Genomic DNA, 24228 nt, shown 5'->3' on the forward strand with positions numbered 1-24228 from the left:
TAATGATAACAATGTAAATGAGAATCACTGAAGGGAAGCTGAACTCTGAAGAACTAAAAGATGAGTTATATGGTCAGAATTGTTGTTGTTGTTTTTTTTAATAAGGGAGAGTTCAGTTTGGGGACATGGGCTGTCATTATGTTCTATCCAGAAATGGTGAATATAAAATCCAGGAGTCAGTAAAACTTATTTTCTTTTCAAAAGAGAGAGAGATACCAAAATGAAAATATGTTGTTAGTCATTTGATTTTCACTAACATGAATCGCTTTTGAAAGCTTTAAATCCATGAGTCTATATAGGAATAAGAAGATGTTGTGAATTTCAAAGTTTAAATGAAAAGCAGACATCCACCAAAGCCAAACTGAGCACTGTATGCACCATGAAGTTAACATTTGGATGTCAAGGAATGTAAAGTCAAAAAAATTAGTTACATAAGACCAGAGGGAAAAAAGGAAAATAAAATTCAATCTCTCTTTTTTAAGTGACTCTAGTGATGAAACTATTGTTTTCCACTAATACTTAAGTACAACAAGGAATTTTAATTTCAATTCGTCATGCCACTATGAATCACAAGTCCATTATAACTTAATAGTCTTAATAGTTAGGGCAACAAAGTGACTCAATGGATAGAGTTGCAGGCCTGGAGTCAGGAAGATTCATCTTTGTGGGTTCAGATCTGACCTCCAACACTTAGTTGTGTGACCTTGGGCAAATCACTTAATACTGTTTCCTTCAGTTTCCTCAACTGTAAAATGAGCCAGAGAAGAAATGGTAAAACACTCCAGTATCTCAGGCCAAGAAAACCCCGAATGGGATCATGACACGACTGAAACAACTGAAGTCAGGCATTTAAGTGCCTACTATGTATGTACCAGGCACTGTGCTAACCACTGAGTATACAAAGAAAAAAAGAAAGTCCCTGCTTTCAAGGAAATAATGAGGGAAGCAACTTAGGAACAACTATATACAAGCAAGATATATACAGGATAAATTGGATATCAGCATAGGGAAGGAGCTACGATAGCTAATAATAGTTAGCATTTATATAGTTCTTTAAGGTTTCACAAAGCACTTTCCATATGTTATCTCACTTGGTATTCACAACTACCCTTTCTTTTACTCCTGTTTTAGAAGTGAGGAAACAAGGGTCACCAGCTAGTATCTGAGGAAGCATTTGAAATTCGGTCTTCCTGACTTCGAGGACAACACCCTAGCTATTGTGCCAACTAGCTCCCTGGCACTAGTAGTAAGGGAGGGGGGGGTACTAGGAAATATGTATGTGGTGCTTTAAGGTTTACGAAACACTTTACAAATATTATTGCATTTTATCTTCATAACCCTGGAGGTTAGGTTATTGTGCCTATTTTAGAGGTAAGAAAGGCAAGACAGATGGAGGTTCGGTAACCTGTCCAGGATCACACAGCTGGTAAGTATCTGAGGTTCAACTGGAACTCAAGTCTTCCTGACTCTAGGACCAAAGTCCTATCTAGCTGCCTCTCATAGAAGGTGAGATTTCAGCTGTGACTTGAAGTTAGAATAGTGCAATGATGAAGGAGAGAATTTCAGGTTTCAATATCCAAAGAAATAGCCAGAGTTGGGAGATGGATTATCTTGTGTGAGGAACAAATAAGGGAAGCCTCTGACACTGAATTGGGGGATTAGTTGGGGGGGAGGGGTGGAGGAGGGAAGAATAAAGTCTAAAAAGATTGGAAAGGTGGGAAGAGACCAAATTATGGAGGGCTTTGAATGCTGAATAAAGCATTTTCTATTTGTTCCTGGAGGCAGTATGGAGACAATGAGTTTATTGAATGGTGGGTAGAGTGGAGTGACTGTTCAGACCTGCATTTTAGGAAGATTAGTTTGACCACTGAGTGAAGGAGTGAGAAGAGTCTTGACAAGTGGAAAGCCAATCAGAAAGCTATTATAATATTCCAAGCATGAAGTGATGAGGGTCTGTGCCAGGGTGGTGGCAGTGTCAGAGGAAAGAGCATATGCAAGAGATACTTTGAAGATAGAATCCACAGGCTTTGGCAACAAATTGGATGGAAGAGGGAGAGATGAGAGAGGCTGAGGAGTTAAGAATGACACCCAGGTTGTGAGCCTGACCAACTGGGAGAATCACAGTGCTTTTGACAGTAACAGGAAAGTTAGGAAGAGGGGAGGACTTGGGGGGAAAAGATAATGGGTTTAGTTTTGGACATGTTGAGTTTAAGATGTCTATAGGACCTCTAGTCTGAAATGTCCATTAGGCATTTGTAAATGTGAGACTGGAGGTTAGGAAAACTTAGGACTGGGTAAGCAGAGGGTGATATTTGAATCCATGGAGCTGATTAGATCACACAAAGTGAAATAGTCTTAAGGAGAAGGGAAGAAGTTAGCGCTTTGAGGAACATTTCTGGTTGCTTACCATAACATGTGTGAAGTAAAGGGGATTGAGAAGGGGTGATCTGAGGGGAAAGAAGAGAACCAGGAGAACAGTGTCGAACCTAAAAGAGAATATCAAGGAGAACGGTGATCAATAACGTCAAAGACTTCAAGAGAGTTCAAGAAGAATGAGGACAGAAAAGGCAATTACAAGGTCATTGATAATTCTGTAGGGAACAGTTTCAATTGATGGTAGGGTTGGGAGTCTTAAGAAGAAAGTGATGAGAAAGGAAATAGAGGCACCAGTTGTTTTGGATTTCTCATGGAACAACCATAAAAATAGGAGAGATATGGGATGATACCTAGTGAGGATGAATAAACCAAGTGGGAATTTTTTGAAGATGGAGAGACATGGGCATGTTTGTATGCAGGAGGGAAGTGATCAGTAGATGGGAGAGATTGAAAATTAGAGGGAGCAATCTGCTAGAGAAGATGGGTTGGAATGGGATTACTTGTGCATCTAGAGGGGAATGACTTGGTGAGGAGAAGGGCCACCGCTTCAGGTTAGACAGGGATGAAAGGAAGAGGTAATAATGATAAACATCTCATTCACATGAGATGAGAAGATAAAAGGACCCTCTTGGCAAATGATTTTTTTTTTTTCAGTTAAATGTGAGACAAGGCTTAATTTGGAGGTTGAGTCAGGTACCATGGGGAGGTTTGAAGAGGCATGAAAAGTTTTGGAAAAGCCCCAGTGGTGAATGGGATAGTGAATTGATTAGGGCAGCATAAAAGGATGCTGGGCTTCAATGAAGATCCAGTTGATGTTATAACATAAAGTTGTTTTTATGTGCTGATCCAATCAACACAATTTCATGGGTTTCTCCAGTTCTCATTCAGCAGCACATTTTAAGGCATTAATTCAATTAATTAATTTAAGACATTCTAAGGCATTTAATGGTGGTGGGAGTAATTTAAGGTTGGTGCTTGGCAGGGCAAGACTGGTGGCAAGACAGGGCAGTGGACTTCAGAAAAAAAGGACAGTGTAGAGTTTCATTGGTTCACTAAAAAGTAAAGATGAAGAAGGAAAGTGACTATAGCTCATTCAAGGTTAATGGCCTAGGAAATAACTGAGGAGTCAAGGGTTCAGAAATAACAGTGAGAATGAGGTTTCAAGGCAGAGGGAGAGGTGAAATGGCAAAAGCTTGTGGTCAAATGAGGGAATTTCACAGTTCTTAAACATGGAAGTGGAATACTTTTTGGTGATTGCAAAATCAGAGGCCATACTCATCCCTGGATGGTTGACTAGGTCATGATACATGAGCAAGCTGAGGAAACAGGAGATTTGACTGTTTGATGACGTATCAATATGTAAGTTAAGTCTCCCTAGTATGAGTATACAATTTAGGGAGGAAAGAAAGACAGGCACTGAACTCAATGAGAAAAGGAGAGCATTCCATCTTACACTGAAATCTTTAGAGTTGCTGGTAAATTCACGTTTCAGACAACCTGGCTATCTCTGAACTTGTCCTTGGACAACAAAAACAAGACCTGTCTGTGAGGTCTGGCCCAATGGGTTGAACCCTCCAGAGTTTGTGCTCTGCTACCATTGCCTTCAAGAATCCAGAATCACATGATCATCACAATGAAGCATCAGAGTACAACTTTTGAGGTGATTTTGCAGGGAAATTTTACAAAATTGACTGAATCTAAAAAACTAACCAATTGAAAATATAATTTTTTCCCGTCTCTAAACCTCTTAACTCTAAATGAGATGTTTGAATAATAGATAATATTTATGTATAAATAATATCTATGTTAGCTAATAGTATGTGTTGTATTTTATAGTTTACAAAACATTTTCTTCATTACAACTTGGTAGAGTTAGTGAATGTATTATTTATCCCCATTTTTCAGACAAAGAAATAGACGGAAAATTTAAGTGATTTGCCGAAATTCAGACAGCTAGTGTCAGAGTTGAGATTCAAACCTAGGTAATCTGACTCAGTCCAATAATCTCTTTATTCTTCTATTTAACTTTAATTCATTTTCTTTCCTTCATACAAAGACAAAAATTAAAACATTCCTGCTGTCAGGAAGTGTCTAGTGTCACCCCAAACAAATGAATAAAAGCTAATCGAAACAAACTTGTAAACGTAGGTTTTTTTTTTTTTTTGGAGGGCAATTGGGGTTAAGTGACTTGCCCAAGGTCACATGGCTAGTTTTTGTGTTAAGTGTCTGAGGCCAGATTTGAACTCAGGTCTTCCTGACTCCAAGGCCAGTGCTCTATTCACTGCACCACCTAGTCGCCCCCTAAATGCTGACTTTTTTTTCTTTTTTTGCTTTTTGGAGAGGGGAGGGCAAGGCAATTGGGGTTAAATGACTTGCCCAAGATCACATGGCTAGTTTTTGTGTTAAGTGTGTGAGGCTAGATTTGAACTCAGGTCCTCCTGACTCCAGGGCCAGTGCTCTATTCACTGCACCACCTAGCCGCCCAGTTTTTAATTACATGATATACTTACTGACTAAAATTACATAGGTTATTTCAAGAATCCAATTCAAATATCAAGTACATACTCAGTGCTTACCACTGTTAGACACTGTGAGTGAGTATTGAAGTCTAATAATAGCTCACAAGTATATAGCTCATTAAGGCTGCAAAGAGATTTACAGTCATTGAACCACTTTTGTCAAAGGTCTTATGATCCTTTTGAAAATATAGTTCATTTATGTAAGAAATAGATAAATAAAAATTTGAGGTTTAATATAATTAAGTGTCAATATGAGCAGTGAGTATTTCAAAGAGTTTGAGAGAATAGAGAGGTTAAGGAGTAGCTAGAGAAGGAGGAGCAAAGATCACATGGCAGCTACCAAATGGTGTCACAAAGAGTTGAACATGAATGGAATGACTGAACCACAAAATCTCCTCATTTCTAGAGCAATTAGATGGCACAGTGGATAGAACACTGTGCCTGTAGTCAGGAAGATCCATCTTCCTGAGTTCAAATCTCACCTTAGACACTTTCTAGCTGTGTGACCCTGGGCAAGTCACTTCACCCTGTTTGCCTAAATTTCCTAATCTGTAAAATAAACTGGAAAAAGCAATGGCAAAGACTCCAGTATCTTTTCCCAAAAAAAGCCCCAGATGGGGTTATAAAGAGTCAAACACAACTAGAAACAACTAAACAACAACAAAGATTGTAAAGGATTTGAATAGATGGAAAGTATTGGGTAGGACATTTCAGGCACATGAAGAATATCACAAAATACATAGATGCATAGCATTCCTAGCTCAAAAGATAGGAAGGGAAATGAATTCACTGGAGTGGAAGAGCTTGTGTAAGAGAGGAAAGAGTGAAAAGCTGGAGCAGGGCCAGAATATTGTTATTCAGTCTTTTCAGTGATCCTGATTGCCCTAGTAAGATCTGAGACTAGATTTGAATTCAGGTCGTCCAGATTTAAGGCCCAGTGCTCCCTACACTGAGCTACCTACATGCCCCAAGGCCCAATTAGGGAGGGCCTTAAAAGCCAGTATAAAGTTGGATTTGGAGAGCTATTGACAGATTTTGTGTAGGTTCATGATAGGATTAAAGGAGGGTCAATCTGATAATGATTGACTAGAGTAAAGGAGACCTATTAGGAGATAAGGTTAAGGGCCTGTATTAAGGTGTCCCCATTTGGGATGCAAAGGAAAAGACTGATTTGAAAGAGCTATTGGAGGTAAAAATGACAAAATTTGGTAACTAATCCAATACAGGAAGACAAAGGAGAGGAGGAAAGAGTCAAGGAAGATTTAAGAATTTTGAGCCTTGAACTTCACTGAGTATGCAGTAAAGTTATTGCTAGCTATAAAAATACATAGCCATACTTTCACATATTACAAAACCCTTTTCTAAAATGTATTTTTAAAATAGCTTAAGCATTCTAACAATCAATATATATAGTAAAAGGCGAAGTCACTATAGATACATACTCATATATAATGATGGTAAATGAATATCAGACTTTCCAATTCTGGCAGTTGCTTTACGTTTCTTACATTTGACACCATAATACAAGTATGTCAATTATATATATATATATATATATATATATATATATATATATATATATATATGTACATAGATATAGATATATAGATTGAATTTTTAATAGTGCTTTTGTTAGAAATAATTATCCCACATTTATTCCTTTCTCCTACAATGATACATAATGTACTACTGTCATATGTAGCAAATCATTAACATGTGACAGGATTACATATAGCTTCCTTAGAAAATATATGGTGAAAAGAAAAGAAAAGATATGATATTGTGGAGAAGAGGAAGAGTCTAAAAGCTAATTTTGTAACAGATATCCCTGATAAGGGTCTGAGATGTAGGAAGAGAGATATAGAAAATACATTCCTAGAGATGTAGGAAACTAACAGCAATAGCATTAGAAATGCTAGAGCAGAGAGGTTGAATACAATGAGGACTGAGAAAAGGCCTTTCGGATTTGGCAATTAAGAGATCATCGGTCATTTGGAAAGAGCAGTTTTGGCGTAGTGATATGATCAGAAGACAGTAGAGTGACAAAGAAGACCAAAAGAAGAAAATGGCGATTGTTAGACTAGATGTAAGAGGACAGGTGCACAAATTAAATAATTAATAAACATTTATTAATTCCTGAGGGTCAGCATTGGGCATATAAATATGGCAAAAAAAAAAAAAAGATAACCTCTACCTTTAAGGAGCTTATACTTTAATGAGGAAAGCAGCGCATAAAGAGAGTGCTGGAACTATGGTATGGTTTGGAAATGATTATATAGGCCTTATTCTGACCAAAATAAAGCGAAACCTCACTATCAGATCACCAGGTCTGGTGAGAGAGGGATGAGGAAGATAATGTAATGTGGGTGACATGGTTTGGAAGGAACTGTTGATACAGCTATGAATTGGTTCAGCCAGCCTGCCAATTAATTTGGGCACATACCCTTGGTCAAATAATGTGCATACCCTTTAACTCAGTGATACTACTACTAGACAAGTTCAGAGGGAGCCTCAGATAAACAGAACAGCTTTGGATTAATGTGTTGAAAAGAGAAATACATATGTGCATACATATGTATTAATAAGTGTATGTAACATTCATAATTTCACATGCAAGTCCTCTTTTTCATTTGTTTTTTTTTATGTAGAAATGTTAATTTCTCTCAATGTTTATACTCCCCAAATATATCCTTTTTGCTTTGTTATTTATTTCATTTATCATTGAATATAATCAAAACTCTGGAAGGGACCAATGTTTGGAAGAGGAATCAGACCATCTTGTGGGCACTTAATAAGGATTTATTTATTAAGTTTACAATAACAAAAAGTTAAAATTAACACCCTAAAATGTATCCTTTCTGTTTTGTTATGTGTATATTTTTTTCATTTGTCATGTGAATATATTCAAAGGGATTGGTGTTTGGGAAGAAGAATTGGACAACCTTGTGGTGCTTAATAATATTTGTTGAATTAAATCATCATGTTTAAAAACATTTACAAGTACAGAACTAAAGGGTCAGCATAATGGAATGCATAAATTTTATGGACCATGCTGATCTGCAAAATTTCATTACGTTATATTACCAAAAAAGGTAACAATTAATTTTCATTGGAATTTAGTGAATAAAAACTGATTAAATATTTAGTAGACCTAGTAATTTTTTTTTTTAAGCAATTGGGGTTAAGTAACTTGCTCAAGGTTACACGGCCAGTTTTTTCTGGGTGTGGTGCTGAGTGTCTGAGCCCGGGATTCGATCTCCAGGTCGTCCCAACACTGGAACTGGTGCTCTTACTCGCTGAGCCACCTGGCCGCCCCTTAGACCTAGTAATTTTGAAAGAAACATTATTCATATTAACTTGGAAAGTACAATTCATCGTACTTTCCATCGTAACAGACACTGTGATTCTTTTTTTAAACAGGGGCACTTTAATGTAAACTGAATAAGGTTACATCTTTTCTTCACTCCCATGTCTACTACATCCAGTTTTTCCTCTAAGGAAAATGGTCTATAATTTTTGATTACCACTTGCTAGTCACAGGATGAATTTTTTGTCAGAACTTATCTGCTTTTTTGTTTTCCTTCTTACTCATGCATTTTGTAGTACTCAACCAAATGGAATCATTCCATTTATTCAACAAATATTTACTAAACACTTACTGTATAGAAACACAAGATACTGTGAGTGATAGGAAGAAGAAAACATGGTCTCTGCTTTCAAAGAACTTGTTATAGTCATGTGTGTAAATATGTGGTTCTATACACATACTTTTTTCTCTATACTAGAAAACAATTATTGTACTAATTTGCTTATAGTATCAAATTTCATAATAACACTAGTGATTACCATTCCGAGGGTGGACTTTTAGCTAAGCTTCAGATATTTTCATAAAAGTGACCTTTTTGTATATTTAATTAATTTAAAATTATAATGTTATACACATCTAGCTATGAAAGGGATACTTTTATAGGACTTAATAGAATAATAATAAAATTCAACTAATTGCATTAGTTAAGGGGAATTAAACAAAAAAAACCTATATCTCGAGTGCCACCAATGACTAAAAACAGAACAAGATTGGATAAAGAAGAGAGGAACAAGGGTAGAAGAAAATAAAAAGAGTAAAAGATCATTATAACAAGAGAAAGAACAAAAAAAAGTCAAATCTAGTTCCTATCAGTTTCCCTATCAATTGGGAAACTATAAGTTATATAAAGATGATTTTAGACAATAATTAAACTTTAAACCAATACACAAAGCTTACTGAGCCTTGCTACCCATTAGGCAAATGTATGTATGTGTTTAAAGTATGTTTAGTTATTGATGTAAAACAAAATAAAATGTTTCATCATCCACCAATTTTGTCTTTTCTATTCCAGTGTCATTACAAGATATCACAATGAGAAAAGCTTTCCGAAGTTCCACAACTCAAGATCAGCAACTGTTTGATCGAAAGACTTTGCCAATTCCATTACAAGAAACTTATAATGTTTGTGAGCAGCCTCCCCCTCTCAACATACTCACTCCTTACAGGTAGGTGGCACTATGATGGAGAACTTTTACTCACCTTATTCAAACTTACACCCACATGGGCAATTAATGCTAGGTGAAACTTTTTTTTAATAGAGACTTTCTCTGCAAAGTGCCCTCAGTGTTTATTTCAGCACAGTCTTTCTCTTCCTTTCACCCTTCCTTCCTTAACACCCAGGCACTGTAGTAGACCAGGATTATTATTTATACAGTTTTGTTATTTAAAATAACATTTTTAGTTTACAGATTTTCTATCTCAAAAATACTTTCCCACTTAAAATACTTTCCCATGGCAAATTGAATGATTTTTCCCAAATATTGTGAACCAAAGAGTTACTTAAAAGCTAGAGAGGTACTTAAAACTGTAGACCTTCAGAAACCAGATATCTTTGTTTGGATGAAAGATTAATGAAATTTAGAATATTGAAGGAGAATATCCGAAAGTTCTTGATTTCAGAAGATGCTATCACCCTGGATGGGGAGGGGGGGGGGGGGGGGGGGGAGGAAGAGGGGGGGGGGAGAGGGAGAGGGGGAGAGAGAGATCATCTTTTCACCATCTATAAATCCCAATGGGTCCATTAATAAGAAAATTTAGTGTAGGGAAATGTCTTGATTGTCCATATTTTAAATCGAATATTTACAGCAGACCATTTCAATTAACTTTAAAATAAATACCTTTTTCTATTTTTACTCCCTCCCCTACCCCCTGAGTTCTAAGTGTTCAAAGTTTCTAATTTAGTATCACCTTGTATTATAGCAGTTATTTCTCTTAGTTCATGTTCTGGTTTACTTGATATATTCTCTATGTTTTATTTTCGTGAATCGATTGCTTTTAGTATAATTATCCAATAATTTCCTTTTTCCATACTTCTTAGTGTTACACTATGCTCATACTCTCTGGATTCTAAAATGTGCTTTATATGAATTATTTTCCTTCAGGGATGATGGTAAAGAGGGTTTGAAGTTTTATACCAATCCTTCATATTTCTTTGATCTATGGAAAGAAAAAATGTTACAGGACACCGAAGACAAGAGAAAGGAAAAGAGAAAGCAGAAGGTATTTTATTTCCAACAGATTTTTAAAAATCAGCTCTTTTTACCCTACTGTGGGGATTTTTTTTATCCAGATGAAATGCCATTCCCTTTTACATTTTCAGTTAATGATGTAGCCAAGTATGATCATCTTTTAAATCATGTAGGGGATATTAGAGAATATAAATGAATCTTTTCAAACTTTTTTTTATAAGGTGAGAGACATATTGGCAGATGATGTAGTCAGGCACTCCTCTCCTTAATATGGATAAACAACACATACCAATAACATAAAACTTAGCATATAACAACTATCACAGATTTTCTGTATCATTTTTAAAAATCGTCACCTATGCTATGTAATTCTAAATTCTTCTGGGAGAGTAGGGTACTTCTAGACCCTACTTTTGATCATGAAGTATAGATCAGGAAGACTAAAAAGGATGCAAAAGTGAACAAGGAAACTTTGGTAAATCATAGAATAATAGGAATGCCTACTTACATTAAGATTGGGGGGTAATGAGGTGTTCTCATTAATTTATTTAATTCTCTAGATTATCTAAGTAGTCCTTTTTGTTTCAGTCTATACTGAAACTCATTCTCAGATATATACATGGTTGGACCTTAATACACAGGGGCATATTGGGATATTTCTTTGATTATTAAGAGGCTTGCAGTATATCTCACTCTTTGTAGAGCTGTAGATGGTGAGTGAGGTTGGCCTGAATGACCTAGGCCAGAACTCAGAAGTTCTTGAGCTCTCTAAGAAGGCCTGGCAAGCACAGAATAAGGGCAGAGAGTTTTTTTAGCTTTACTTTGACTAAATCTCTTATAGAACTCTTTTTTATTGATATTTGCCTTTTTCTGATGAAAGCTGGATTTTTAGAAAGGCAGATGACTAATGTAAAAACAAAAGAAAGTTGAATGAAAACCATCATTAATTAAGGCTTCTGGCTATGTGGATTCTTCCTAATTCTTTTTTCCATGAATGTAGAAAATACAGAAGGTAGAAGGAATCAAAGCCAGCATGAGATAAAATTATGTAGTTAGAAAATTTGTTTTGTTGCCCCTCTCCCTACCTTTTAAGCCATCCTAGGCTCCCAGTACCTTCAGGATGTCCCTCGAACTACTTTTTCCTACTGGAGTCAGATAGTGCCCCATAGTCCTCAAAGTATGTCCCAGGGATCTTTGTGAGGTACTTGAGATCTTTAGGGGAGCTACAGGGACAAAAGTGTTCTCATCCTATGACTAAGATGTTTTAATTCCTAATATGGTAAATATCAATAGATATGATCAATAAAAACAAAATATTTTTGAAGGATCCTCAATAATTTTTAAGAGTATAAAGGAGTCCTGAGACCAAAAAGTCTGTGAGAACTGGTGTGTTTTGAAAACTTATATGTTCTATATTCTATTTTTCCAAAGGCCTTGCTCTGCTCTCTGACATTGGATAGCAATGAATTCATCACATAAACCAAGACTTCCCAGTGTGTTTAGATAGCTAACTTGTTCTTAACAGATTACATAACCTAACTACCATATATATCTAATTAAGAAGATAATTAAGGGACAGTACTAACAATAGAAATTCCAGGCACTATGGTGAACTGATGGGGGAAACATTTTTCATTTAGCAGGATTGAAAACAAAGGCAAGTAATGTTTGTATGAGGTTAAGAAATAAAGTCAGATTCTAAATTAAATATTCAAGGAATCTGGGAGTAACAAATCAAGTAGTCAAAAATCAGCTCAGTAAATTATCTGTAATCTATAGGAGAGTCCCTGGGTGTTATAATTTTCCATGTGATTGAGTATTTTATTTTCATTCATTATGAACTCTTATAAATTTCAATTACTTTTTGATTTTGTTTCCATACATCTGTTACAGCAGAAAAATCTAGATCGGCCTCTCGAACCAGAAAAAGTGCCAAGGGCACCTCATGACCGGAGGAGAGAATGGCAGAAGTTAGCTCAAGGTCCCGAGCTTGCGGAAGATGATGTGAACCCCTTACATAAGCCAACTGAAGTTGCTAATGGCCCAGCCTCTCAGTTTGAATCAAGGTTCCTTTTCTTTTTAGGTGTTATTTTATAATAAGAAGTCTTCTTGCAAAAGTATGACTATAAAAGTAGTAACTATAAAGGTCATTCAATAAACATTTAATGAGTACCTACTATGTGCCTTTCACTGTGCTAAAGTAAGGTCTAGATACAGAGGCAAAAAACATTCCCCATTCTCAATGAGCACACAGTTTAATGCAGGATAGAAAGCAAAGGGCAGCTAGGTGGCACAGTGGATAGAGCGTTAGGACCCATCTTCCTGAGTTCAAATCCAGCCTCAGACTCATGACATAGTTGTGTCATGCTAGGGCAAGTCACTTAAGCCTGTTTGCCTAAGATTTTTTTTTAATCTTTAAAATGAGCTGGATAAGGAAATGGCAAATCATTCTAGTATCTCTGGCCAACAAAACCAAAACAAACCCAAATGGGATCATGAAGGCATGACTGAACAGCAAGACAACATCTAAACAGCCATGTGCAAGCAAGATATATATATAGGATAAACAGGAAATAATTTTAGAGAGCAAAACACTAGCATTTTGGATCAGGAAGGTCATCCTGTGGAATATGAAGTTTTAGTTGAAATTTGAAGGATTCCAAGAGGAACAGACGGGGCCGTCTCTTAGAATTCTGTCCTCTTTAGAAAATCCTGGGGTGGGGGGAGGGGAGTTTCTGTCATACTGACATTACAGTTAGAGAGAGCCACCTGGAGCTTCATGATGAGGGTAGTGTTGTTTCTTAAGTACTGCTGATTTGGGGGTATTTGAAAGAGGTTCAGAAGCTCATAAATTCTGATGCCTTTTCTCTTCTCACAAACCTTTCTCCTTATATTAAAATGATAAATGCAAAATTAGAGTTTTCCCCAAACTACCATACCTGCCTTCTCAGAGGTATGGAGCATCCATGTGTGTTTGAGTCCTTCTCTCCCAACTCTAAAGGGCCTATGTTGGAAAATAAAATGGCTATTAGGGATGAGGCACTGTGACTAAGACCCCTTTGTGAAGGATAAGTGCAAAAGATGAAAATCAGGCTTAACAATACAATACATAGAATTTATGTCTCCACAAACTAAGTAAGCATTTTGGAATAACTTTAATAAATGGAAGATTCTATTTCTGAGCATTCATTAAAATCAGAAAGGGACTGATGGGAATTGACGTTAAAAGTACTGAAATTCATTAAATGACAATGGTGGAGAGAGAGGGGAAGGAAAGAGTCAATGATAATTCCAAGGTGGGGAACCCTCGTGGCTGGGAAGATGAAAGAACCTTCCACAGAAAGAAGGAAGTTTGGAGGAGGGATGGAGATAATAATAAATTCCATTTTAAAGCTGCTGAGTTTTTTTTATGGATGGAATATCTTGGCAGAAATAACTAGCAGGCAGTTAGTAACATGGAATTGGAGTTTGATATATACAAACTTAGATTTTACATACAACATACAAACATGTATCTATACACATATTCATCTCTATGCTGATAATTCATTTATATGCTAATAATACATTTATATATCCAAACTTAGTCTCTCTTTTGTTTTTGTTTTGTTTTTTGCTTTTTGGAGGTTAATTGGAGTTAAGTGACTTGCCCAAGGTCACACATGTAGTTTTTGTGTGGTGTCTGAGGTCAGATTCAAACCCAGGTCCTCCTGACTGCAGGTCTAGTGCTCTATTTACAATGCCACCTAGTCACCCCTTAGTCTCTCTTTTGAATTCCATCCTATATTACCAACAAGCCTACTGGAGATTTCTTTGGGATTTTTTCCTTTTGTTTGTTTGTTTTTTAATCAATTGAAATTAAGTGACTTGCCCAGGGCCATGTAACTAGTAAGTGTCTAAAGCCAAATTTCAACTCGCAACCTTCTGGCTCCAGGGCCGGTGCTCTATCCACTGCCATACCTAGCTGCCCCTCTACTATACATTTCTAAAGGATATCCCATAGGCACCTCAAACTCAGCATGTCCAAAAACAACATATCTTTCCCCCAAACTTACCCATTTTCCAGAATTCCTTATTCCTGGTACCACTATCCATCTAGTCACCACATTCAGATCCCTGGTGTCATCCTTGTCACCTCCTTCTCACTCAGCTATTCTATCCATGCAGTTGTCAGATTTTGTCATTTCTAAACCTCCACAACATCTCTCCTGTATATTGCGTTCTTGCCACTTACACAGTCACCACCCCAGTTCAAACTTTTGTCCTTATCACCTGGACTGTTACAGTGGCCTTGTACTTAGCTCCCCTGCCTCGAGTCTCTTCTTGTTCCAATCCATCATCTTCAGGCACCATTCCCAGCTGTCCTGATCTATATCTGACCACTGGCCCCCGATGGCTCCGGAGGAGAAAGTGAGGCTGGCGACTGTGCACAGCCCTCCCTCACTTATCCCATTCATCTGCTAAGTCATGGCATTACCTTCCTGATGTCATGGCCCCCTTGGAGAATAAAGGACAAACAATAACAAACACCATCGTCTGCACAGCTGCCAAAATAGCATTCCTAAAGAGCATGGCTGACCATGTCACCCTCCCCTCCCTCAGCAAATTCCACTGTGTCACCGTTAGCTCTCTAGCATTAAACATAAATTCCTTTGTTTGGTATTTAAACCTTTTACAATCTAACCCTTTTCTAATCTTTTTACAAATCACTCTCCTCTGTATGCTCTGTGGTCCAGTCACATTGGCTTCCTTGCTGTTTCTCACACATGTTGTTCCATCTCCTTATTTCTACGATTGTGTTCTCCTTCCCATCCCCTGCCTAGAATGTGCCCCTCCTTATGCCTGCCTCTTAGAATCTCTGGCTTCCTTGAAGACTCAGTTCAGTTTGCTATCTTCCGTAGGAAAACTGCTGTTAGTACCTTCCCCTTTAATAGATATGTCGTCTCCCCTTTTATTTCCTTGAGGAGAGAAACCGTTTTTGCTTTTGTGTTTTGTTTTGTATCCTGAGTGCTTAGCAGAGTGCCATCCAAGTACATAGTAAGCACTTAATAAATGAGTATTGATTGATTCAAGGCTGAATACATAAACTGGATAGTCATTTGCATAGAAGTGAATAATGTGAATAATGAAATAATTCCAAAATGTTCACTTCATAAGTGAACCCAAGGGAAAGAGAGTAGAGAGAGAGAGGAGGAAAGGGACCAGTGCAACAGCAGTTATAAGCAAAGGAAATTGAGGAGATATGGTCAAAGAGGTGAGAGAAGAACCAGGAGAAAGTCCTGTCATGGAAGCCAAGGGTGAAGAAAGTACGAAGAAGGAGGAGGTGGTTAACTGTGCGAATATTCTAGAAAGTTTTAGTGCAGAGGTCCTTAATCTCTTTATATCATGTGCCTCTTTGACAGTCTAACAAAGTCTATGGATCCCTTTTCAGAATGTTTTTAAATGTGCAAAATATGTAGACTATATTTGTTGCTATATAGTTAGGAAAATATACATACATATTTAATGATCACAGATCCAGGTTAAGAGTTCCTGGTTTAGTGAAATGAAAACTGAAAAAAAATCACTGGATTTAACATTTAGGAGATATTGGTATCCTTGGAGAAAGTAGTTTCCATCAGGGAGTAAAGCAAGAAGACCAATGACTTTTTGCAAGGGAATAAGAAAAAAGTAGGATGTGAAAAAATGAAGGCAACAAATGTAGATGGCCCCATCCAAGAATTTGACTATAGAAGGAAAAAGAGATATTGAATGATAGCTTGAGGAAATAACAGAGTCAAGTAAGGGTTATTTAAGAATGAAGAAAGGAGGCAGTATGGCATAGGGGAAAGAGCACTACTTCTGGGGTCAGAGGAACTGGTTGAAAATCCTTATCTCCCTAGGGCTCAATTTCCTCATCTTTAAAATGAAGGAGTTAGACTAGATACTCTCTGAAATCCCTTCCAGCTTTTTTTCCTATGATTATGTTTGTAGGACATGGGAAAGGATGAAATGAATAAGTCTAAATCAAAGATAAGTAAAAGAAGAGGAATAATAGAGGGGGCAAGCTTCCAAAAGAGGTAGAATGGGATAGGAATGTTCATTAAAGTCTGGTATTCCTTCTCTCTTCAAAGTCCTCTTGGCCATCTTAGAAACAGCAAAGATGGTAAACTCAGAAAGATGCATCCTACAGGCCAATTGTGGGAGATTCTAATATTCAACTAGTGTTATTATTCCCCATTTACATATGAGGAAATTGAGGCTCAGAGCAGTTTGAAGTGATATGACTATATGCCAAGTTTTCGAGCATAGGATGCCGAGTGAATAGTGACACCATAGAGAGAAATGGTGGAGGCAAAAAGTAAGGAGAAAATTGACAAGCCCGGCTTGGGACATGCTGCATTGGAGATGTTATGGGACTCTTAGATAGAATTTATCCTGTCGGCCAGAGGTTTGAGTCTAAGGCTCAGACAAGTGAAGCTCAAACTTGGAGATACATATTTGGTAGTCATCTTTACAGCAAGTAAGATTACCAGGGGGCAAAATGTAGAGAAAAAAAGAGGCTCAAGGGCAGAACCACAGGAAAACACTCATCTTAAATAATAGGGAAGAGAAGCAGCTGGAGAAAGAAACAAAGCACATTATAAAAGAGGCAGGAAGAGAATCAGATTAGTGGGGCTGTCTCTGAATCAAAAGTATGAAAGAGTATTCAGTAGATGGGAGTGATCAACAGTGTCAGAAGGTACAGAGAAGTCAAATGGAAGATTTTTTAAAAACTCATTTGTGGATCATTAGAGCTCTTTGAGAGAGTGATTTCAGTACAGTGTTAGTGGCAAAAACCAGATTAAAGGGGTTGGGGAAAGAGTGAGTTGTTAAGCAGTGAATGGAGGCAGCAAATGTAGGCAGCTTTTTCAAGTTATTTAACAATGGAGGAGGAGGAGAGAATGGGGTAGAAGGATCAAGGCCTTAGAGACTTTTTAGGATTAAGGAGGTCTGAGACTGTTCATAAGCACTTTGTAGGAGGGCACCTCCTGTTAAGGCTCCAAAGTCTGAGAAACTCCAAAGTCTTCCTGAAGTATTAAGCTATTAGAACATTAAGACTTTTAAGATCCCTATATTTTGGAAAGATTTCCAACAAAATTTTTTTAAAAGTTATCACTTGGGTGGAATAACTCTTTTCCCAATGTTGTTGCAAAATAAAATGAGACACTAACATACTAAATATTTTCTGTTCTTTAGACCTCAGGCATATGTGGATCATATGGATGCCTCTTACTCACTTTCTGCATTACCCTTTAGTCAGATGAGTGAACTTCTAAACAGAGCTGAGGAAAGGGTCTTAGTGAGACCCCACGAGCCTCCTCCACCTCCGCCAATGCATGCAGCAGGAGATGGAAAACCCGCACCTACTTGCATCAGGTAACAGAATTAATTACATGGGTAAATATTTCACTTAAGAGCCACTAACGCTTTTTTTCTCCAGTAAAGTATTGCAATAGAAGAACCTTACCCTGATAAAAAAAAAAAAAACAACCCAACTTACATTTCTTATGAAGGATTTTGCTGAGTGCATATGAATAATAGCATGCTGTCTAAGGGAGGGGAATGTGGAATCCTGTAAAGGGTTCTGTTTTAAAGGACCAAGGAATGGAAGTCAAGCAAAATAGTTGAGATATGGTGATGGATGTCAAAGTGTTGGAAAAAAGATTTTGAGGATGCACAAAATCAGATGCTGTTCATAATCTTTCTCAAGTGTTTTTTGAAGCTTAAATTAGTCTGTCAGTTACTGAATCTAACAGATTATAAATTCTCTAAGAGAAGATAACCAGCATTGCAAATTAGAGTGAAAATGAATGTTCTATTCACTCTAGGCTCTATTCTCTGGAAGATAAATGGCTCTTATTGCAAGCAAACTCTGTATATAATAAGTATCATTGATCTAATTAAGAATATACGTATTGGCACCAAATACTCATGATTGAATACAGTCCTATCTTGGCCAAAAGGATTTCTACAAATACAGTCATATCATAAATGTGCTTTGTCACAGTGCAGGCTTAATCTATTTTGTTACTAAAATTTAGTATATAAATGTAAGAAGAATAGAGTTCAATGAAACTGGTCTAATGTGAAATTATGATTATCAAGGATTGATAATATTTATATGATTCATGTTTGTTATTGTTACCATCATAACTATTCTTACTGATATCCTTTTCTGTCCTTTTCCTGTCATGCTTCTCACCAACAAAAAATCTCACAGTTTTTAGAGGAACCTGTAAATAGTATTACTGCTGGCAAATGATACCGGTTAACTAATGCATTTGAAAATCTGTTTTAGATCTTCTGTTTTTATTAACTGATTGGGGCATATCATTGTTGTTTCAGCTCTGCTCCAGGCTTGGTAGAAAGCCGGCCACAGTCACCAGCCACAGGCAGAACAGCAGTGTTTGTGAGCCCCACACCCCCACCTCCTCCACCTCCTCTTCCATCTGCCTTGTCAACTACTTCATTAAGAGCTTCAATGACTTCAACCCCTCCCCCTCCAGGACCTCCCCCACCTCCACCTCCAGCTGCTGTTCTTCCAGTTCCAGCAGTGCCGCCCCCGCCAGCTCCTCTACAGATCGCACCTGGAGTCCTTCACCCAGCTCCTCCTCCGATAGCGCCACCTCTGGTGCAGCCCTCCCCTCCAGTCACTAGAGCCGCCCCAGTGTGTGAAACTGTACCCGTCCATCCACTCCCACCAGGGGAAGCGCAAGGGCTGCCTCCACCTCCCCCACCTCCTCCCCTGCCGCCTCCCGGCAGCATTCGGCCATCATCACCTGTCACTGTCGCAGCTCTTCCTCATCCTCTCTCTGGAGTTCACCCACCCCCATCTACTGCCCCTGGGCCTCATGTCCCATTAATGCCACCATCTCCTCCATCACAAGTCATTCCAGCTCCGGAGCCAAAGCGCCATCCATCAACCCTGCCAGTAATAAGCGATGCCAGGAGCGTGCTTCTGGAAGCAATACGGAAAGGTAACTTACCATTTCTCATTAAAAAAGAAAAGGAGGTGGGGTTGGCTAGGTGACGCAGTGAATAGAGCACTGGCCCTGGAGTCAGGAGGACCTGAGTTCAAATCCGGCCTCAGACACTTAACACTTACTAGCTGTGTGACCCTGGGCAAGTCACTTAACCCCAACTGCCCTCCAAAAAGCAAAAAAAAAAAAAAAGGAGGGAGGTGGGATGTAATGTAGTTATTGGAAATTTAGTCAGACATTTAGATAGCAGTATGCTTTACATTTGTAAAGCACTGAAAATATTTTGTATCCGCTAGTGGACCTGCCTGCCTCAAGTCTCTCCCCACTCCAATGAATCTGCCATTGAGTTGCCAGTGATTTTCCTAAAATGCAGGTCTGACCGTGACATCCCTGAACTCAGCAAACTCTAATGGCTCCCTATCACTTCCAGGAGCAAATATAAAATCCTCTTTTACCATTCATAACCTAGCCCTACCCCTTACTTTTCCAGTCTTCTTATACTTCATGCTGTGACATGTACTCATCCGTCCAATGATATTGGCCTTCTTGCTAGTCTTTAAACAGTACAGCTAAACTCCAGACATTTCGTCTGACTGTCCTCCATGCCTGAATTGCTCTCTCTCCCCTCATCTTTGCCTACTGGCTTTCTTCAAGTCTCACCTAAAATACCATCTTCTATCTACAGGAAGCATTTCCCAACCTCTCTTAATTCTACTGCCTCCCCTGTTTAAATTATTTCCTCTTTTTCCTGTATATTTCTTGTTTGTACTTATTTGTTTTCTTGTAGTCTCCCCCATTAGACTGTGAGGTGAGCTCCTTGAGAGCTGCGACTGTCTTTTGCCTCTTTTTGACAGTGCCTGGCATGTAGTTGGTGCCTAATAAGTTTTTATTGACTGACAGATACGTGTTCTTTAACAATTGCTGCTTTATAGTCTGTTCAAACAAACACTCACCCAATCAAGAAGCCTTTATTAAGTACCTACTGTGTGCTACAATGTGGTAGGTATTCCTACTCAGTTTTCAAAATATCCCACTATTAGTTGAGCATCAGAAAATCAGAGCAGTTAAGATTTCAAAGTGACTTAAGGGACCATCTAGCCCAACCCACAAAAATAATCTCTACAACATTCCTGACAAGTGGGTCATTCAAACTTTGAGAATCTGCAAGGGGAAGGGAATCCCCACCACCCCACCAGACAGACCGTCCCGCTTAGAGATAGCTCTGATTGTTAAGGGCGGATTTCCTGACATCAAGCCTAAATCTTCCTCCCCCTAGCCTCCTCTCACTGTTTCTAGTTCATCCTTCCACAGCCAAACAAAATGTGTCTAATCTCTCTTCCCCATGACAACCATTCATTTATTTGAACAGATATCATTTCCTCCCAAGCTTCCTTTCTCCAGGCCAAACATCTCCAATTCTTCCACCAGTCCTCAAATGGCATGTTCTAAAGGCCCTTCACCCTCCTGGTTGGATGCTCACCAGGTTATCAGCCTCCTTCCTGAAATGTGGCACCCCATATTGTGTGCACCTCTAAGGGGAGGCATGCCACGTGAGGTTTCTCTGCTTCTCTGAACGTACAGCCTCATGTCACATTAACTTTCTTGGTTTCCATATTGAGCTTTTGCAATTCCCTAAAGCTACAGATATTTTCCAAAGGAACTGTCAAAACCCTTACCATCTTACACTTATGAAATTGATGTTTGAACCCAAATTTAAGACTTTATGTTTGTCTTTATAAAATTTCATCTTAATAATAAGAATGATAACAATGGCTAGCATTTATATACACTTATATGTATTGTATAGTATATACATATATACTAGTAGTCTATTATATATAGTATATAGAGAGAGGAACCTGTAAATATTATATAAATAAATATAAATATATTTATATAGAAATAAATAAATAAAATATAAATTAAAAATTCACTATATATAGTATAGTATATGTAGAGTATATATATGAGAAAGAGAGAACATATATACATATGTAGCATAGACTTACTATATGTCAGACACTGTGCTAAGTGCTTTACAAATAATATCTCAGTCGATCCTTATAACTATCCTGCAAGGTGGGGTTTCTATTGTCCTTATTTTGCATTTGAGGAAACTGAAGCAGACAAAAGTTAAGTCATTTGCCTAGGGCCTTAAGTGTCTAAGGCAGGATTTGGACTCAGGCCTTCTTGACTCCAGTCCCAACACTTAATTCAATGCATCACTTAGCTTCCTCTAATGTTATTGTGTGACCCAGTATTCTAGCCTGACAAGTTCTTTGAAAATTGACTCTGTCCTCAAGTGTGTTAGCTGTCTTTCTCAGCTTTGTATCATCTGAAGATTTGATAAACATGTCATCTCTACTTTTATCCAAGGCATTAAATAAAAATGTTAAGCAGCATAGGTAGCCAGATCCCTGGAATATTCTAAAGAAAACCTCCTTTACAAGGTGACAAATATTTTTAGGTATGGCCATGTAACTAATTCTGAATGCAGCTGTTTTTACTATGGCCTTTCTCCTATCTCTGAATTTTTTTTTTCTGAGAATAGCATGAGAACCCTTATCAGCTGCTTTGCTAAAAGCTAGGTAAACTGGAGTGCCTTTATTCCCTCTAATCTACCAATTTATTAACCCCATCAAAAAAAAAATAAAAGGACATAAGATTAGTCTGGCATGATCATTTTTAAAAACTCATTTTCCCCCATGACTTTATTGGAATTGTGTCTTCCTGTACCAGACACAGAAAAACCTTTAAAACATTTACACTTGTAAAGGTATGTTCCTCTTTGTCCAGCTCCTGGGTGGGGCCGAGGATGGAACCTGCCTGGACTGGGGTGGCTTGCCTATTAGCTCCATATCACTAGAAAGGACTTCCCAAGCTGGATAGCTTAAAGGGAGAAGTAGTGTGGGTGGTTGATCCTCTGTGGGAGCAAGCTAAGCTTCGAGTGATGGTATCAGATTCAAAAAGAAATCGGCCACTAACCCACACATGAGGATCCCTGAAGGCTGCAAAAGATTGACTGAGCTATAATGTGATCTATGTTTTATTATATTTTTTCTTAAATATTTCCCAAAAGGATATTTTAATCTGCTTTGGGCCTCACTCAGGCAGCACATGGGTCACATGTTTGACATTTCTAATGTAGAATAAGCTTAGTCACCAGGGAGATTGTGTGTGTGGGTGTGGATGTGGATAAATAGATGGATAGATAGACAGATATAGTATAGATAGATATATAGAGATATGTGTATGTGTATATGTACATATATACAATACATGTATATGTATGTGCATCACCATGTGTGCATATGCATATGTGTTTGTGTGTATACAAGTGTGTTGTATGTACACACGTGCACATTTGTGTATATACACACAGTATCTATCTGTATATACTCATACACACACACACACACACACAAAGTTTATAAGCTAATGGACCAGAAGTAGGAAGCAATATTTTGATCATATTTATAGATCAACATCAGAGCATAAGAAGAGCTGTGGCCTCAGGCAAAATGATTCAGGCAACAACTTGAGTTCACATCCTGCCTCATACATTCATACTGTGCGACTGACTGCACACGCACACATACACACACACACACACTGCTTAACCTCTCTCAACCTATTTCCTCCATCTGTAAATGGGGCTAATAATAGCACCTACAAAAGGGGGGGGATTATGAGGATTGAGTAAGAACATGTGTAAAAGTGCTTTATAAGCCTTACAACACTAAATAAATGCTAGCTAATTATTATTGATATTACTAGGGTTCCCATTATTTCCATCCCAGCAACCAGTTCCTCTGTGTTGGTGAGAATAAGGTCCAGAACAGGATCTCCCCTTGCTGCTGGACCTTCCAACTTTTAAAGATATTATCTTTAAGGCAAATTAGGACATTACTAACTGTTCTGCCACTGGCAGAAAGAGATTTCCAGCAGATGTCCCGATCTCTGAAGTATTCCACCATCGCTCTATCATGCCTTTTGCCAGGCTTGTGATCTGTTCCTGAACTCTTCTCCCTGTTTCCTCTTTCTGTGTAAAGAATATCGTTTGGAATAGAAAGACATGTCTGTAGTCCCTCAGATTTCATTTTTATAATACTCCAAGAAAATACCTCCTTCTTAATCATGTTGTTGCTAAATCTCATTTAATAAAAACAGTTGTTTTGGGTCTTTTAGAAAAATCCTATATTGTATAAGCCCATTTTTTTAAACTTATTATTAAGTTAATGTTCTGCTAAGATTAAGGTGCCTCACAAAGACCCTATTGCAATACTTGGGAGAGAATAAAGCCAATAGAAATTATACTTAATACCACTTAGAGGTAGCTAGGTGATACAGTGGATAGAAGGCTGGGCCCAAGTCAGGAAACCATGTGTGACCCTGGGCAAGTCACTTAATCTCTGCTTGCCTCAATTTCCTCAACTGTAACATGGGGATAACAGCACCTACCTCCCAGGGTTGTTGTGAGTATCAAATGAAATAATTGTAAAGTCCTTAGCATAGTGCCTAACACATAGTTGGCACGATATAAATAGTTATTCCTTTCCCCCATCCCCACCTCCTACTTAATTTACATAAATATACCGCAACCACAAACCTATATAGACAGTAGCACAAATGTAGTAATTTTTTTTTCTACATTCATTAGGCCAGATCTTTTGGGTTTTCTAAATTCCTTGAGACCACCAGAGGTGCCATTTGGCAAAATACTGTACCAACCTAACACGCAGCACGTTCACGAAACAGCTAACATCTCTAAAAAT

At 38.0% G+C, this 24228-nt stretch overlaps 1 protein-coding gene across 5 annotated transcripts in view; it reads left to right on the top strand.

Moving 5' to 3' along the window:
* WASF1 (WASP family member 1) overlaps nucleotides 1–24228 on the top strand; it is a 135462-nt gene that overhangs the window by 110153 nt on the left and 1081 nt on the right. For 4 of the 5 annotated variants that reach the window (XM_069077055.1, XM_069077053.1, XM_069077052.1 and 1 more), the window contains 5 exons: nucleotides 9275–9428; nucleotides 10365–10482; nucleotides 12345–12517; nucleotides 17670–17849; nucleotides 18819–19450. In XM_069077055.1, coding sequence (XP_068933156.1) covers nucleotides 9275–9428; nucleotides 10365–10482; nucleotides 12345–12517; nucleotides 17670–17849; nucleotides 18819–19450 — 1257 coding nt within the window. The remainder of the gene's footprint in view (nucleotides 1–9274; nucleotides 9429–10364; nucleotides 10483–12344; nucleotides 12518–17669; nucleotides 17850–18818; nucleotides 19451–24228) is intronic. The other variant, XM_069077057.1, reaches the window with a different exon arrangement.

This window comes from Petaurus breviceps, unplaced genomic scaffold, assembly GCF_028583685.1.
Source record: "Petaurus breviceps papuanus isolate PSGF00001 unplaced genomic scaffold, PetGlider_PUasm1.0 90977, whole genome shotgun sequence".
Classification (NCBI taxonomy): Eukaryota; Metazoa; Chordata; class Mammalia; order Diprotodontia; family Petauridae; genus Petaurus; species Petaurus breviceps.